This window comes from Macaca nemestrina, chromosome 11 (assembly GCF_043159975.1).
Source record: "Macaca nemestrina isolate mMacNem1 chromosome 11, mMacNem.hap1, whole genome shotgun sequence".
Classification (NCBI taxonomy): Eukaryota; Metazoa; Chordata; class Mammalia; order Primates; family Cercopithecidae; genus Macaca; species Macaca nemestrina.
This window is the reverse complement of record NC_092135.1, coordinates 125,995,262-126,011,825: the sequence shown is the minus strand read 5'-3', so window position 1 is coordinate 126,011,825 and position 16,564 is coordinate 125,995,262. Positions and strand designations below refer to the sequence as shown.

The window sequence follows — 16,564 nt, the reverse complement described above, 5'->3', positions numbered from 1 at the left end:
GGACCCTTTCCCACCTACAGGTAACTTCCTTATCCTCAAGAAATATTTCCAAGCATTCTACAGTCTGTCCTAAGTATCTTGTTCCTCAGTTCCAGGGGTGGGTGTGGGTGCTAGAACTTGAACACTGCTGGCAGATTGGCTGTCACCAACTATTTGCAAAAGCAGTCGCTGCTGTGGCTTGCTTTCCCTCCCTCCACCCCTGTATGTTCTTGTTTGCTTTTTCTGGTTCACAGCAGGTATCTTTTTTTCCAGTGAATATTGAGATTAAAAGATCTATCACTCTTTGTTACCAATTTCCCCTCTTCATCTAATAATAGTTATTAGCACATTCTTTTTATGTCTCTGTTCAATTCAAAAAGTACTGAGCTATATTTCCCTACTGACAATTATGGGAGAAGTGGTTATATTTTGTTTCCTGCTTTAGCCTTTTCTCTCTTTCACCCTTAAAAGTTTCTATTATTTTTATACCACTACTGCATTGGGTACCTTCTATTTGTGGATTCTCTTTTGGTATTATCCACTTAAGAGTAACTTCAAAGTACAACAAGGAAAGTGAGTTGAATATCTAAAGAATCATTCTACCTAATGAAGGCCAGAAATGGAGGGAAAGGGGTGATCCCCACTAACAGGCCAAAACATAACTTGGGGATTTGTTAAAATCAGATCAATTTTTCCTTATTTAAATCTTTGATTAAAAACATTTAAGGTATTACTAATCATTAAGAGCAGCAGCCTGTTTATTTTTAAGAGCTGTCATCTGTTCTTACGGAATGCCAATTATTGCACTAATTGTTATAAGATACATCTCAGAATTGGTCAAGGAAAAGGGCTTCCCAATAGTGAAAGCTGTTTCAAGTACCAGACTATTCATGCATATTTGGGCTCTAATGATACACAGAGAACAATCAGCCTAAATATTTCATATAGTAGTTTAAAAATTATATTAAGGCTGGGCGCGCTGGCTCAAGCCTGTAATCCCAGCACTTTGGGAGGCCAAGACGGGTGGATCACGAGGTCAGGAGATCGAGACCATCCTGGCTAACAAGGTGAAACCCCGTCTCTACTAAAAAATACAAAAAACTAGCCAGGCGAGGTGGCGGGCACCTGTAGTCCCAGCTACTCAGGAGGCTGAGGCAGGAGAATGGCGTAAACCCGGGAGGCGGAGCTTACAGTGAGCTGAGATCCGGCCACAGTACTCCAGCCTGGGCGACAGAGCGAGACTCCGTCTCAAACAAAACAAAACAAAACAAAACAAAACAAAACAAAAATTATATTAAAAACTGTTTTTATCACTTAATTGACCCTCATTGAGTCAGTACTTTAAAGAAAAGTCAATGAAAAAGAAAAAGTAAGATTGGTTATTATATTTATAAATGTATCATATTACGTGTCTACTTAGTCAATACAGGATACAATTCTTTATAGAATCTGCAAGATATTAACTAGAGTAATTTTTAAATTGTATTGGTACCACCATATAAATATAGGCAAACTAAAAACATGGGGTAGAATTTGAAAACTAATTATAAAAGTAGCCCCACTACTTTTATAATAGAATCCTAAAAAGAAACAGTAACATAAAATATAATAATAAATTGTTCAATATACTCACTATTTCTGCTGTATGACCCCTGAAGGTATGGTAACATTTTCCTGTTTCTACACTCCAGAGTTTGCAAGTTTTATCAAAGGACCCAGTGGCAATTTTGTCACTAAGATTTAAAAGAAATGTGGAATATTAAAAAAAAAAGACACATTATATAATAAACTGAACTAAGATAAGAGATGTTAACACATGAGTAAAAAATTTACTTCACTTCTAAAGCTATAAGCAATCTTAAATTTGTTTCAGTGGATAATAAAAGTCTAATTTTTGAGTGGTATCAATTTACACATTTAATTTTGAAGATTTCAAAGTTATAGGTATGTTTGTTTGGGATTATAACAATTTTTTTTATTATTATACTTTAAGTTCTAGGGTACATGTGCACAACGTGCAGGTTTGTTACATATGTATACTTGTGCCATGTTGGTGTGCTGCACCCATCAACTCGTCAGCACCCATCAACTCATCATTTACATCAGGTATAACTTCCAATGCCATCCCTCCCCCCTCCCCCCTCCTCATAATAGGCCCCGGTGTGTGATGTTCCCCTTCCAGAGTCCAAGTGATCTCATTGTTCAGTTCCCACCTATGAGTGAGAACATGCGGTATTTGGTTTTCTGTTCTTGCGATAGTTTGCTGAGAATGATGGTTTCCAGCTGCATCCATGTCCCTACAAAGGACATGAACTCATCCTTTTTTATGGCTGCATAGTATTCCATGGTGTATATGTGCCACATTATCTTAATCCAGTCTGTCACTGATGGACATTTGGATTGATTCCAAGTCTTTGCTATTGTGAATAGTGCCACAGTAAACATACATGTGCATGTGTCTTTATAGCAGCATGATTTATAATCCTTTGGGTATATACCCAGTAGTGGGATGGCTGGGTCATATGGTATTTCTAATTCTAGATCCTTGAAGAATCGCCATACTGTTTTCCACAATGGTTGAACCAGTTTACAGGGATTATAACAATTTTTAAAACGAGTTTAATGAATGTAGCAAAAGGTTTAGTTTAGAAAATTACTTACAAATTAAAATAAATAACTTATAGTATGAACTGTGTAAACATAGAAAAATTCTGTTAATAAATATATGGAAAAGAATAACATTGAATGTAAAAGAAAAATGAGAAAAGATAAATCCCATTTAAAATATGGGTAAATAAGGTTTTGAGAATTTAGACAGTGCTTGTCCTCTTAAGGAAATAATGCCTATATTATTCCAGTTGTAAGAGGGCTTAGAAAGGAAATACAAAGACTTCAGTGACTTTCAACTAAGAGGCTTCTCACATTGACTGAGGGGCAGGGCTGTAGTCAACATCCAACAAGCAAGAGTAGATTACCCTGTTTGGCCTTTGATCTTGGAACTAAAACCTTTCCTTTTAACCCTGGCTTACATCTGTCTTTTATACCAGCTCTTCAAGATGTTCACTCAATTGGATTATCATTTACAGCACAAGTTCATTTTCCCAAAGTGTAAGAGATCTCACCAACACATATATCCTAAAGCAGACTAGAAATTTATATTTATCCAGACTAACACTGATGCCTTCATTCTCTCCCTTGTCCCAGGACACCCATATTTCTGTAGTGTCTATGTGGTCTCTCAGACTAAAGCAAAGTGGCACCCTCTTTGTCAATGATCAAAGGGCAGCTTGTACTGGCAAACACTCACCCACCCAAAGCTTCCTAACAGCATATCTGACCAGGCTTTCTCCTCTGGCATCCAGCCCAGGGTATTTTACTTCAGCTGCTGATGTCTTCCAATATGTGCTCAAGAAAGGCTCAAAGCCTTGCACTTTTTTTTTTTTTCTTTTTTTGAGACAGAATTTTATTCTGTTGCCCAGGCTGGAATTCAATGGTGAGATCTCAGCTCACTGCAACCTCAACCTCCAGAGCTCAAGCAATCCTCCCACCACAGCCTCCTGAGTAGCTGGGACTACAGGTACATGTCACCATGCTTGGCTAATATTTTTTATTTTTTTGGAGAGATGAGGTCTCATTATGTGCATTCTTTATCAGTTTCCTCAATTTTTTTTCACCCTTCCTGCCCCTCAAACATATGAGTCTGGAGTTGTTGTTGTTTCTTGACTGATATCTATTCTATCACCAACTGTTCTCTATATCCACATGACACCATGTTATAGAAGATATCTTATTGGGAGAACCTGCTCCCGATGTTTAACGTGGGTTCTCTTCTATTTCCTAAGTGTCTCGGCTGGGTTGAGAAATAAAGGGAAAGAGCATAAGAGAGAGAAATTTAAAGCTGGGTGTCCAGGGGAGACATCACGTCGGCAGGATCCATGATGTTCCCCGAGCCATAAAACCAGAAAGTTTTTATTAGCAATTTTCAAAACGGGAGGGAGTGCACGAATAGGGTGTGGGTCACAGAGATCACATACTTCACAAGGTAAGAAAATATCACAAAGCAAATGGAGGCAGGGTGAGATCACAGGACCACCAGATGAGGTGAAATTAAAATTGCTAATGAAGTTTCGGGCATGCATTGTCATTGATAACATCTTATCAGGAAACAGGGTTTGAGAGAAGATAACCTGTCTGACCAGTTTATTAGGTGGGAATTTTCCCATCCTAGTAATCCTGGGAGCGCTATAGGAGACCGGGGCTTATTTCATCCCATCGGCTTCGACCATAAAAAACGGGACGCCTTAAAAAGGCGCTGTCTATAAGCCTAGCTTCAGGGCGCATTCTCTTTCTCAGGGATGTTCCTTGCTGAGAAAAAGAATTTAGCGATATTTCTCCTATTATGAAAGAGGAGGAATATAGCTGTTTCCGTCTGGCTCACCGGCAGCCAGTTCAAAGTTACCTCTCTCGCTCCCTGAACATCGCTGTTATCCTGTTCTTTTTTAAACATGCCCAAATTTCATATTCAAACACACATGCTCTACAAACAATTTGTGCAGTTGATACAATCACAGGGTCCTGAGGCGACGTTCATCCTCCTCATTACAAAGAAAATGCCGGGATTAAGAGATTAAAGTAAAGACAGGCATAGGAAATCACAAGGATATTCATTGGGGAAGTGATAAGTGTCCATGAAATCTTCACAATTTATGTTCAGAGATTACAGTAAAGACAGGTGTAAGAAATTATAAAAGTATTAATTTGGGGAACTAATAAATGTCCATGAAATCTTCACAATTTATGTTCTTCTGCCGCGGCTTCGGCCCGTCCCTCCGTTCGGGGTCCCTGACTTCCCGCAACAATATGTCTCATGTCAATGTGTTTGAGAATTACTGCATTGAATCAAAGCTTACACCTGCCCTAAGGTATAAAGCAGATAAACAGTAAATTTGGTTGAAGTTTTTTTTATTCTCTCTCTCTGTCTAATAAACACACACACACACACACACACACACACACACACACACACACTCCCTCTTATTCTTTGGTGATTGTGTTGAATTCATGCTACTGAAACCCCAGTGACCCCAAAGTGCAATGAGAAACGCTGTATTCACGCATACATGAATCATCAGGCGAGGATAACTGATTGGACAAGGGGGTTTTTCATCAGGGGCTCTTGGTAGAATTCAGTTGAAGGGTCAAAAAGTATCCCTCACCTCTCCAACAAGAGAAAACATCATCCTCAGATAGACAGACACCCAAACACATCACGTTTGTTAAGTAGACTATTAAAGGATATGGCGTTATTTTATAGAGAATACCCTTTAAATAGCATTGCAATGAAAGTAGGAATTATACCAGAAGTAAAATAGTGTCATTTATAATTTCAACAAAATCTTTATCTTTTCATAAGCTGGTGTAATAAGGTATTATAAAAACTGTCATTCTCTGGAATATAAAAATGCATAGATCAAAGTTAAACTTTCTAAAACTTAATTGGAATGTTTAATCATTTTAATGTACCAATTTAAGTTTGTTGCCATCACAATTAACATGTTTTGAAAGGGTATTACATTTTTTACAGATATGATATGGGCAACCTAGATAACAAGTTTTTAAACTATAGTATAAAATATCTATTCTAAGTATATCAAATTTTTATGAAATTCCTCTATTCTTTCTGCCCCTACCCAGGCAATGAGTGTATTACTTTAACACGAGTGTATTGTCGCATCTGCATCCTAAATGACCTCCTTGTGTCCTGTTTCTTCTCACATCCAAACCCTCTGACCTCTTCTCTCTGCCAGAGCTATCCTTCCATTTAAAACATCACTTTCATTGTTCCACTTTTTGTTCCTAAACCCTTGATGGCAACTCAGTCCTACAGGACAGAGTTTAAACTCCACTGAATGCTCTGACCTCACACATTTCTGTTTCTCAACATGAAATGCTCGCTGCAGACACTGGCCACTGAGTGTGCCTGATGAATCCCCCCCTTGAAACACTGAGCTGCTGAGGTCTCTTCGCTCCATGCGTCCTCTCCACTGCTCACCACCTTCATCCTTCTGGCTTCCGCTTTCGGCTCACACCATCTCTAAAGACTCTCACCAGGAAAAATCACAGTGATCTCTTCTCTTAATTGTTAAATCATTTACTGTTTTGTTCTAGTCATCATAACACTATAGTAAATGAGCCACATTTATAGAACCAGCTTCATCTATGGAAAAATTCATTTAGCAGGTGCAATCATGAAAACATACATGCTTGTCTAAAAAATGTATACTCCACTAGATATAAATATATATTTATTTGCCAATCTTTTCACAAGAGGGCACTGTCTTTCTTTGATTATGTGTCAGCTAAGTGGAGTTCACCATTTGTCTTTCAGAAATGTTATCAAACCTCTACAATATCTAGTTTTCTTTTCTTGCAAGTGGAATGAGAACTTAAAGAACTTAAACATATGTGCAGAACAATCTGAGTGCAGAATTTTTCTAGATTTTGACAGTATGCTTTCCAATTGAACATTGATCTCAGCCACTACTTCATTTAGTTGTGAAACAATTTTTCCAAGATTTGCCTTATCTGTGCTTCCCTAGAAAAGACCAGGTTTCTTTTCCACTCATATTTTATTAGTTTATGTAATATTTAGTTAAATTACATGTTATGTTACACAATTACAATTGAAAGCACAACCAATATAAGCACATTGGTCGACAAATACAACTAACTCTTGATCAGTTTAGAACCTAACCAGTGGGAGGAGAATGCCCATTCCAGTGGGTATCTTCATTGCTACAGATGCTCAGGGTGCCATGGGAATCAGCAGTGTGTCGTGAGGAAGAATAGAGGACACTGGGTAATCTCCTGTCAATTATCTAGAGGTTGGTTTAAAAATACTTCTGTTGTACTTGGTACTGTTATTTAGCATGTTGGCATGTTGCCACACACGTTTTTTTTCCTGCCTGGCAAGACTGTAAATTAACTTCTAAATGAAGTAAACCATGCTGTGTGTGTATGTCACATTCCCCCAGAGGGACGAGCCCAGGGCTGTGAACATCAATAGTCAGTGCCTGTCGGAACTTCCAAGGGTTGAGAGTCAAGTCTTGGCTGAGCATGAATTCCAGCTCTTCTCTTTACTACCATGCGGTCCTTGGAAGCATACTTGAACCTTGTATTTTTTTTTTTTTTTTTTTGTCAGAGTCTCACTCTGTTGCCCAGGCTGGAGTGCAGTGTTGCAATCTCAGCTCACTGCAACCTCCGCCTCCTGGGTTCAAGTGATTCTCCTGCCTCAGCCTCCCGAGTAGCTGGGACTACAGGCATGCGCCACCATACAGTACATACATTAGCCCAGCTCATTTTTGCATTTTTAGTAGAGATGGGGTTTCACCACGTTGGCCAGGCTGGTCTCAAACTCCTAAGCTCAAGTGACCCACCACCTCGGCCTCCCAAAGTACTGGGATTACAGGCGTGAGCCACCGCGCCTGGCCTTAAACCTTGTATTCTGTATGAGGATGGTGATAGGTAACCCAAAGACCCCTTTAAGCATTGAAGGAGGCATTTAAAAGGCTTCCAAAGCACATACCAAGCACTCAGTCAATTTAGACCTCTTGTCTGCTTCCCTTTCTCCCCAAGCAGATGGAGGGATGAATAAATGAATTAATGAACAAATACGTGAAAGGATGAACACACCCGTAAGGATTGTTGAATGCTATGGCATAAACCACATTCCTGTGGCCCTCCAGGGTGTTCAGCTCCTCTCCAGACGCAGTGTCCCAGAGCTTGCACGTCCGATCGTAGCTTCCTGTGATAAAGCTAACACAAGGAATATAAACGTGTTGCAGGGAAGAATGGCAGTGTGTTAATAAACACTTCATGTTTTACCTGCAGGATAATAACTCTATTTATTATACTATTTGTTTGTTTGTTTGAGAGGGAGTCTCGCTCTGCCACTCAGGCTGGAGTGCAATGGCATGATCTCGGTTCACTGCAACCTCTGCCTCCCAGGTTCAAGTGATTCTTCTGCCTCAAACTCCTGAGTAGCTGGGATGACAGGTACCCGCCACCATGCCTGGCTATATTTTTGTGTCTGTTTTTAGTAGAGATGGGGTTTCACCATGTTGGCCAGGATGGTCTTGAACTACTGACCTCAGGTGACCCGCCTGCCTCAGCCTCCCAAAGTGCTGGGGTTACAGGTGTGACACACCACACCTGGCCTATTATGCTTTTTACAATGGAAATCATGTGTGCAGAATAAAAAGTTAAATTGAGAACAATATGTAAATTGTGATATATTCTGTTGTTCCACCCCCACCCCCACCCCACCCCCGAGACAGAGTCTTGCTCTATCGCCCAGGCTAGAGTGCAGTGGCATGATCTCAGCTCACTGCAACCTCTGCCTCCCGAGTTCAAGCAATTCTCCTGCCTCAGCTTCCTGAATAGCTGGGATTAGAGACACACCACCATGCCTGTCTAATTTTTATTTTTATTTTTAGTAGAGATGGGGTTTCACCATGTTGGCCAGGCTGGTCTCCAAATCCTGACCTCGTGATCTGCCCGCCTCAGCCTCCCAAAGTGCTGGGATTATAGGTGTGCACCACCATACCCGGCCTATATTCTGTTTAATAAACGAATGATTCCTTTAACATTCTTCTACAGGAATAGTGAGTCAAGTATAATGTAAAATAGCAGCATCTTAATCATTCCTTCAATATTCAATTAGGAAAGAGATTTTCTTTTCAAAATATCTCTGAAATCAAAATATCGCTTCAAAAGTATAACAAAAATATATTTCCCCAGCACAGAAAACAATCCACAAAATTGAAAAGCCAGTCTGAATGTCAAGTGGTAACAAGAAAAGGTGAAGAAAAGTCTAATAGCAAAACTCAACTAAACAGGCAGGTTGACAAGACAAAGTATCTTTGATTTCTCCTCGGTATTTTCCTTCTACCATCTTCTCCCACAGACTTTCTCTACCTTTGGATAGATGCAAACACACATTTGCAACTATACACATATGTACTATAGATACTTTTATGGGTTGAAATATAAGCCCTCTAAATTTATATGTTGAAGTCCTAATCCCCCAGAACCTTAGAATATGAATTTATTTGGAAATAAGGTCATTGCAGATATAATTATTAATAGTTAAGTTAGGGCTGGGCGTGGTGGCTCACGCCTGTAATCCCAGTGCTTTGGGAGGCCAAGGCGGGCAGATCACCTGAGGTCAGGTGTTCGAGACCAGCCTGACCAACATGGAGAAACCCCATCTCTGCTAAAAATACAAGAAATTAGCTGGGCGTGGTGGCAGGCTCCTGTAATCCCAGCTACTCAGGAGGCTGAGGCAGGAGAATCGCTTGAACCTGGCAGCTGGAAGTTGCAGTGAACCAAGATCACGCCACGCACTCCAGCCTAAGCAACAAGAGTGAAACTCCCTCTTAAAAAAAAAAAAAAAAAAAAAAAGAGTTAAATTAGGATGAGATCATGCCGCAGTAGGGTGGGCCCTAATTCAATACGTCCATATAAGAACAGGCCATATAGACACAGACACGCACAGAGAAAACCATGTGAAGGTGAGAGCAGAGCTTTGATGTGCTTCTCCACATCAAAGATGGCCGGCAAACCACCAGAAGCTACAGGAACTGTGGAACAGCTTCTTTCCCACAGCCTCAGAAGGAACTGACCCTGATGACACCTTGACCTCTGACCTCTAACCTCCACAACTGTGACACAATAAATTTTGGTTGTGTAAGCCACTCGGTTTGTGCTACTTTATTATGGAAGTCCTGGCAAACTGCTTATTGTATGTCTATTTTATGTTTATTTTATGTCTGTAGGTCAAGAGGAGGCTTTTCCCTCATGTCTGCTACCTAGCACATCAGCTCCCAAGCTGATCACAGCCATGCTCTCAATAGAGACTTGCAGCTGCTGTTCGCCATACCCCAAATCACTGACCTAGATGGAAAACGCCTGCTCTGAATAGACTGATCACAACCAATCAAGTTATATATGAGGCCACCCTGCCCGACTCATTCCTGAGTTGAGTTCTTCACAAGCTACATTGGCTGAGAATCCAATATGCCTCCCATTCACTGTGGCACGAATATGACAGAAAACTTGGATTAGAATAGTGGGAGAAAGGGCTTATATTTCTCCTCAATATCCAAGAGGGTACTGAAATCAGAAAAATGAATGTATTATGTACTTAGCAAACTGGAATCTTTGATAAACAGAGAAATTTGTTTCATTGCTAAAAATTAGATACAAAAAGAGAACCTTACCATGAGCCCGATTTGTTAAGTGCAACGTTAGTCAGTGGCAATATATGTGCTTTGAGAACCTTCAGTGAAAGAAAACACCATTTTTTAGACTCAAGCCAAATTAAATTTAATTTGTTAGTTATAACTTCAAACCAAATATGAAGACATTCAATTTTGTCTTAATTATACATCAGATTTACCTTTAGACAGTGCTATGTGGCATCTTATTGATACCACTAAGTGTTCCCAATTAGTGCTATGTGGTATCTTATTGATGGCACTAATTGGTAACATTTTCTTTTACATAAGGCATGTGGTTTGTACATATGTATAGACTGGGTATATAGGCAATACACTAAATATGTTTCAATAAAGATTTGACAATGTATTATTACTTTATGAATCCTGAAGCTCCTTTAGAGTCAGAATATGTCTTCTTTATCTTTCAATCCCTACAACATCTAACACAGTGAATGTTACATGAATATTTGTTGAACGCATATACATAGATTGGACAGTCTATTAAGAGTGATTGGCTGGGCTGGGACAGTCCAAGTTATGTCTGTTACCAAAATGTAACTATTAATAGCATGTACTTTCACTATCAAAAATATTCCCTTTGGAGAATAAATTATGAGACATGCTTGTTATATAGCTCATATTTGAAATTAAACAGTGCCACCTGCTGGACAAAGAAATGTTACACAACTATAATTTCTTCCAGAAGCAAATGCCTGGATATTTTGTATCAGGTGAGTATATAACTAATAATTATACTTTATTATCATAATTATATTTAAATCATAAAAGATAAAAGCAGTGTAATATGAAGTAATTCTAAGATAATGACAAAGGAAAATTAAAAGCTTTTCTTGAAGTACGAAATGACTATATTTGCTATATTTAATCATCAAAAAAACTATTTAAAAAGCATATTTACATCACATTAAAATTATATGCCCAATAAATAATTTACTGAAATATGGTTTAGTTCACATGAAAGCAGAAAATATGAAATGTTGATTTGTCATAAAACACTTCTTAATGTTACTTTAACTAGAAAAAAGCTTTACTTATTCCATAACTTAAAACTATCTTAATAATAACCCTTTAAATTTATCATTATATGAGGAGCTGAAATCTTTATTTAACCTCTCAAGAAATAAGTGTTTTGGATTTCACTCATTCATTTAACAAATAATTATTGGGACAATCTTAGCAAACATGTGAGGCACTACAGTCAATCACTGACATGCATTTTTCATGGAAAAATATTTTTAGGGAAAGAAAAATAAATAAAATATCAATCATTTCACTGAAATTCTTCTATCTGATATTTTTGTAAATCCATTACCTTAAAAAGATAGAATGTGTGATTGCTGTGCTGGCCGAGTTTCTCTTGTAACCTCTGTATCAAAAGTTTGACTTGCTCTGTTCGTGAAGCTGTGATTAGAGGTTCTGCCTTCTGGATTTCTTCTACTAAAGCACTGACATCAGTACTGAAATTCACCCAAAAAAAAAGTTTCTTTTATTTTATGTCAAAATTTGCATATATCTTTATTACATGAAGAATTGATTGTATTGTTTCATGAAGCACACTTATAAAATGTCAAAAACATCATTATCTTTCCCAAGAGATATCGGGGGGGGGGGGATCACATAAGTCAGTAAATAGATGATGGCAGGAAAGCAAGAAGCTTATAGATGATGGCAGGAAAGCAAGAAGCTTGGAATTTCTAAAACACATTTTTCCAAAGCTAAGGCTTGTTTCATGGAGGCTGTGCCAAGAGTCTAATGTTCTCACCTAGTGTTGTGGTTTGAATGTTTGTGTCCCCTCTAAAATTCATGCTGAAACATGTTCACCAATGTCACAGCATTAAGAGGTGGGGCCTGAATAGGTAATTAAGTCACAATGGTGGAGCCCTCCTGAATGGGATTAGATGCCCTGAACGGGATTAGATGCCCTTGACAAAGAGAGTTCATCCCTTTTGCCCTTCTGCCCTCTGCCATGTGAAGACACAGCATCAAGATGCCATCCTGGAAGCAGAGTGCTGCCCTCACCAGACATCAAACCTGTGGGGGCCTTGGATTTCCAAGACAGAACTGTGAGAAATAAATAATCCCGTCTCAGGTCTTTTTTGTTATAGCAGCACAAAACGAATGAAGACACCTAGGAAGGCCTAGTCCGTACTAGTTCTGAACATGAGCTCTTTTTCCTTCTTTCCTCTCTCTTTTGAATGAACATGTATTGAACGTTCCCAGCATCATACTTTTCACTTTACACATGTTCTCTTATTTAATCCTGTAATAATTTGCTAGTGTAATGCTTTTATCGTAATTATTTTAGAGATGAAGAAACTGAGGTTCAGAAAGATTTGATTTAAAATATTTTTAGGAAAAGAGAAAAATGCCTAACCCATAAATTTAAAGAATCATAAGACTAATATTAATATTTATTATGGACTAAAATATTATTTCCCTGAAAGATAACTGGTCTGAAAAATATACAGATAGATTCAAATTTCTTCTAGTATTCAAATAATTCACAGAAATTCTGAAAATGTTGCTGGTACAGAATAATATTCATTCAAAAAAGGTTTCAATGTATATACACCATGAAGCATCCAAAATAGAGCCATTTTACAAGTCCTGTCACACACGTGTCTAGAAGATGCACTATGCAGGTTCCCCCACCTTTAAGAAAGAACTCAGGCCCAGCGTCAGGCTTGGAGCTTTGTTGCCTGACAGCTTCTAGCTGCAGCTCTTTCAGGCTGCACCTTGGCATTCCAGGCCAGGGCTGCCTCTTCTCTTGGGGCTCTCCGTCCACCGCTGGGCAGGGGCAGAGCAAGAGCCTGGCCTTTTCTCCCTGTGAGGCATTCCTCTAGCTGGCAAGTCTTGCTCCTGAGCTCCTCCAGACTGGCAGAGATTCTGTTGTCCTGTCTCCTTCATCGAGGTCAGATGGCTCCTCCTGCCTGATACTGCTTCTGCTTCATGCCCTGGACTGTCACAAGTGTCACTGCCCAATAAACCTTTGACTCACCCACCTCTGTCTCAGTATCCACTTCCCATGAATGTGGCCCCTGATAAATATCCCCCTCTTCACCCCATCAACAAACATTAAGCTCCAGTTTTGTGCAAGGCACTGAGCTAGGAACCTGCTCATTCAATTGACATTTATTGAGTTGGTACTATTGCTTTAGCACTGGGTGTGTAAAAGATATGGTCCCAGCTCTCAAGAAACATAATCTATTAGAGTAAGAGTGAATATTTTGAACAAAAATGAACCAGGGACCGTCCATAATAATGACTTGGATAAACCCTGAGATATTCCATCATCAAAAAGATAATTAATTTCATAAGAATTAAAAGGGTAAAAATGCTCCTTTGAAAAGTTTTCAATAACTTGTATAAAAACAGATTTCCTTGCAAGATCCAAATTAACCAAATAACCTAAACACTCCAACCCTGTAGGATTTTCATGCAATAATTCCAGCATGTCATCTACGGTGCCAGTGTTTTTACAGGCACAATACTTCCAGATTCTTGCAAAAACTAGAAATAAAATTCATACTTTTTTGAGACATTTATTTACTTTCTCCTATCACCAAAAGTTCATGTTTATGAGTGGCTAACACCTTACATCTCCTCAGGAAAGCATAGCACGATTGAATGACTATAGCTAATATGAAGCCCTTCAAAGTGTTGAGTGCCTGGAGTCAGAGCCCACAAGTCCTTTTTGAAATCACCTAATAATTCATACTTTTAAAATATAAAAATCTGTGGTTTTGCGGAATGTCTAGCTGGAGGTTATTCTCTCATATAGAAGCTTATCTGTACCACTTGTGTGATATCCGATGCTGCACAAGTTGTTTCTCAAACTAGACAAAAAGCCTATCAAGTCTAGGGGTTAATTAATACCTTTATAGCCTCTTATAGAATCTCACCCAGATTAGATTCTTAAATATATGTTGAAGGCACATGTACATAATTGCTGACTAAATAAACAAATGTCTAACAAAGAAACTTTCTGCATGCTAGCATAATCACACAAATCAGTAACATGTTCCATTTATAAAAATTACAGGTTGGGTTTGATATTAGGCCTCACTGTTCCTGAAAATAACAAAGACTGTTGTATTCAATGACACTATCTGTGCCACTGTTTATTCTTTGACTTTAAAAAAAAATCAATTGACTACCTTTTTTGTGCCAAGCACCTGAAATAAGACTTGGACCCTACATAGACCACCATCCTCTGAGCCATGCCCCATCCCCACCCTAGACAGGTGTTCCCAGAATCACCAAACCTCTCAAGTGGCAGCAGTTCCAGGATTGAGAGAGCCCCTGTCTCATCAGCTATGGTGCCAAGTGGACTCATTATAAAACTAGAGAGTAGCCCATATCAGACAGGTCCTTTCGCTTACAGTCTCAGGCCACAAACCTAAAACACAACATTTTTGTTTTGTTTCTTTTGCAATTTTCACCCATTGAGATTATTTTCACCTTATCTGAACTTAGGCTCTCACAGGATAATCACTAGTCTGACTCGCTCTTGAAGTAGGATTTTTGTTTGTTTGTTTGTTTGTTTGTTTGTTTACAAAGACAGGGTCTTGCTATTTTGTGTTGCCTGGGCTGGTCTCAAACTCCTAGCCTGAAGTGATCCTCCTGCCTTGGTCTCCCAAGGTGCTGGGATTACAGGTGTGAGCCACCACACTTGGCCTTGGCCTTGAAGTGGAGTTTTGTATGAGATTTCTTTTTTTTTGAAGACAGAGTCTCACTTTGTCACCTAGGTTGGAGTACAGTGGCGCGATCTCAGCTCACTGCAACCTCTGCCTCTTGGGTTCAAGCGATTCTCCTCCCTTAGCCTCCTGAAGAGCTGGGACTACAGGCATGCGCCACCATGCCTGGCTAATTTTTGTATTTTTAGTAGAGACAGGGTTTCCCCATGTTGGCCAGGTTGGTCTCGAACTCCTGACCTCAGGTGACTGTGCTGCCTCGGCTTCCTAAGGTGCTGAAATTACAAGTGTGAGCAACCATGCCCAGCTATTTGCATTAGATTTCCTAAAGAGAATGAACTCTGGGCATTATTACATCACAAGGGTTTCCTCTGGGCTCATACCAAGCTTCAGAAATAGCGATTAGGGCTCCTTGTTTTTGCCCCATGGCAATTAATGAGGAGGAACATATGCAGTCAGCCCAAAGAAGTATTTAATAAGAAAATAACAGGCTCAGTAATATTCTTAAAACTCAGTAACAAGTACTTCTCAAAAATGTAAAGGTCACTGGCTGGGCGCAGAGAATCGCTTGAACTCAGGAGGCGGAGGATGTAGTGAGCCGAGATCATGCCACTGCACTCCAGACTGGGCAACGAGAGCAAAATTCCGTCTCAAAAAAAAAAAAAAAAGAAGAAAGTAAAGGTCAGCAAAAATAAGGGAAGTCTGAGAAACAGTCGCAGCTTAGGGAAGCTTAAGGACACATGATGGCTAAATGTCATGTGGGATTCTGGATGGAATCCTGGAACAGAAGTAAGGAATTAGGGAAAAACTACGAAAAACTGAATAAAGTGAGCCTTAGCTATTAATTAGGTATCACACTGGTTCATTAATCCTAATAAATGTACCTCACTAATCTAAGATGTTAACATCAGGGGAAACGGGGTGTGGAAACTCTACCTTCACAGCCTCTCTAAAATTATAAACTAAAAGATTTATTTTTTTAAGACCTTAGAAAAAAAGAAAAGAGCAATGACCCTTTTCCCACTTCCTCTTCATTCAGCAAGAGCCTCAGGTACAACTCCCTGAAACAAACAGAAACTGACACACCACAGAAGAGCAAGAGCCTCAGGTACAACTCCCTGAAACAAACAGAAACTGACACACCACAGAAGAACAATTTTTTAAAAACAATGTATTATCTGCAGTTTCTGCAGTTCATCCACACATCACTCTGTGTCAAGGCTTTCCCAGTGAACATTTACTTGTTGAATCCTACAGCTAACTCACCTGGGACCAAGATCAAGCAAATCTATCGACTTCGTCTTTAATTCTCCATGTTTTTCATATTCCAACATAATTCCTATAGAAATAAACAAACATGTTATAAAAACACTTACGATGACCACCTATGTCAAAAGTTAACCTACGTTGCCAGTTTTTTCCATTTTTATGTTTTAAATTTTTAATTTTTTAATAAAACATAAGCAGTGATATCTAGTTCTAAAACAAGATCATGTAGACACACTTTTCCCTGGTCCTTCCCTCTAAATTTAACTAAATACCCTTGAAATTGTCCAGCAGACAATGATAAAATAATAGAAAGACTAATGG

General features: G+C 39.1%; 1 protein-coding gene across 5 annotated transcripts in view; it reads right to left on the bottom strand.

The window, feature by feature from the left end:
- LOC105473969 (dynein assembly factor with WD repeats 1) overlaps window positions 1–16,564 on the bottom strand; it is a 58,198-nt gene that overhangs the window by 27,235 nt on the left and 14,399 nt on the right. For 3 of the 5 annotated variants that reach the window (XM_071073486.1, XM_071073490.1, XM_071073488.1), the window contains 5 exons: window positions 16,241–16,313; window positions 11,593–11,737; window positions 10,260–10,318; window positions 7,672–7,794; window positions 1,613–1,712 (listed from right to left, as the gene is read on the bottom strand). In XM_071073486.1, the coding sequence (XP_070929587.1) occupies window positions 1,613–1,712; window positions 7,672–7,794; window positions 10,260–10,318; window positions 11,593–11,737; window positions 16,241–16,313 (500 nt within the window). Of the gene's footprint in view, window positions 1–1,612; window positions 1,713–7,671; window positions 7,795–10,259; window positions 10,319–11,592; window positions 11,738–14,545; window positions 14,696–16,240; window positions 16,314–16,564 lie in introns of those variants that run through there. The other 2 variants (XM_071073487.1, XM_071073489.1) reach the window with 2 other exon arrangements.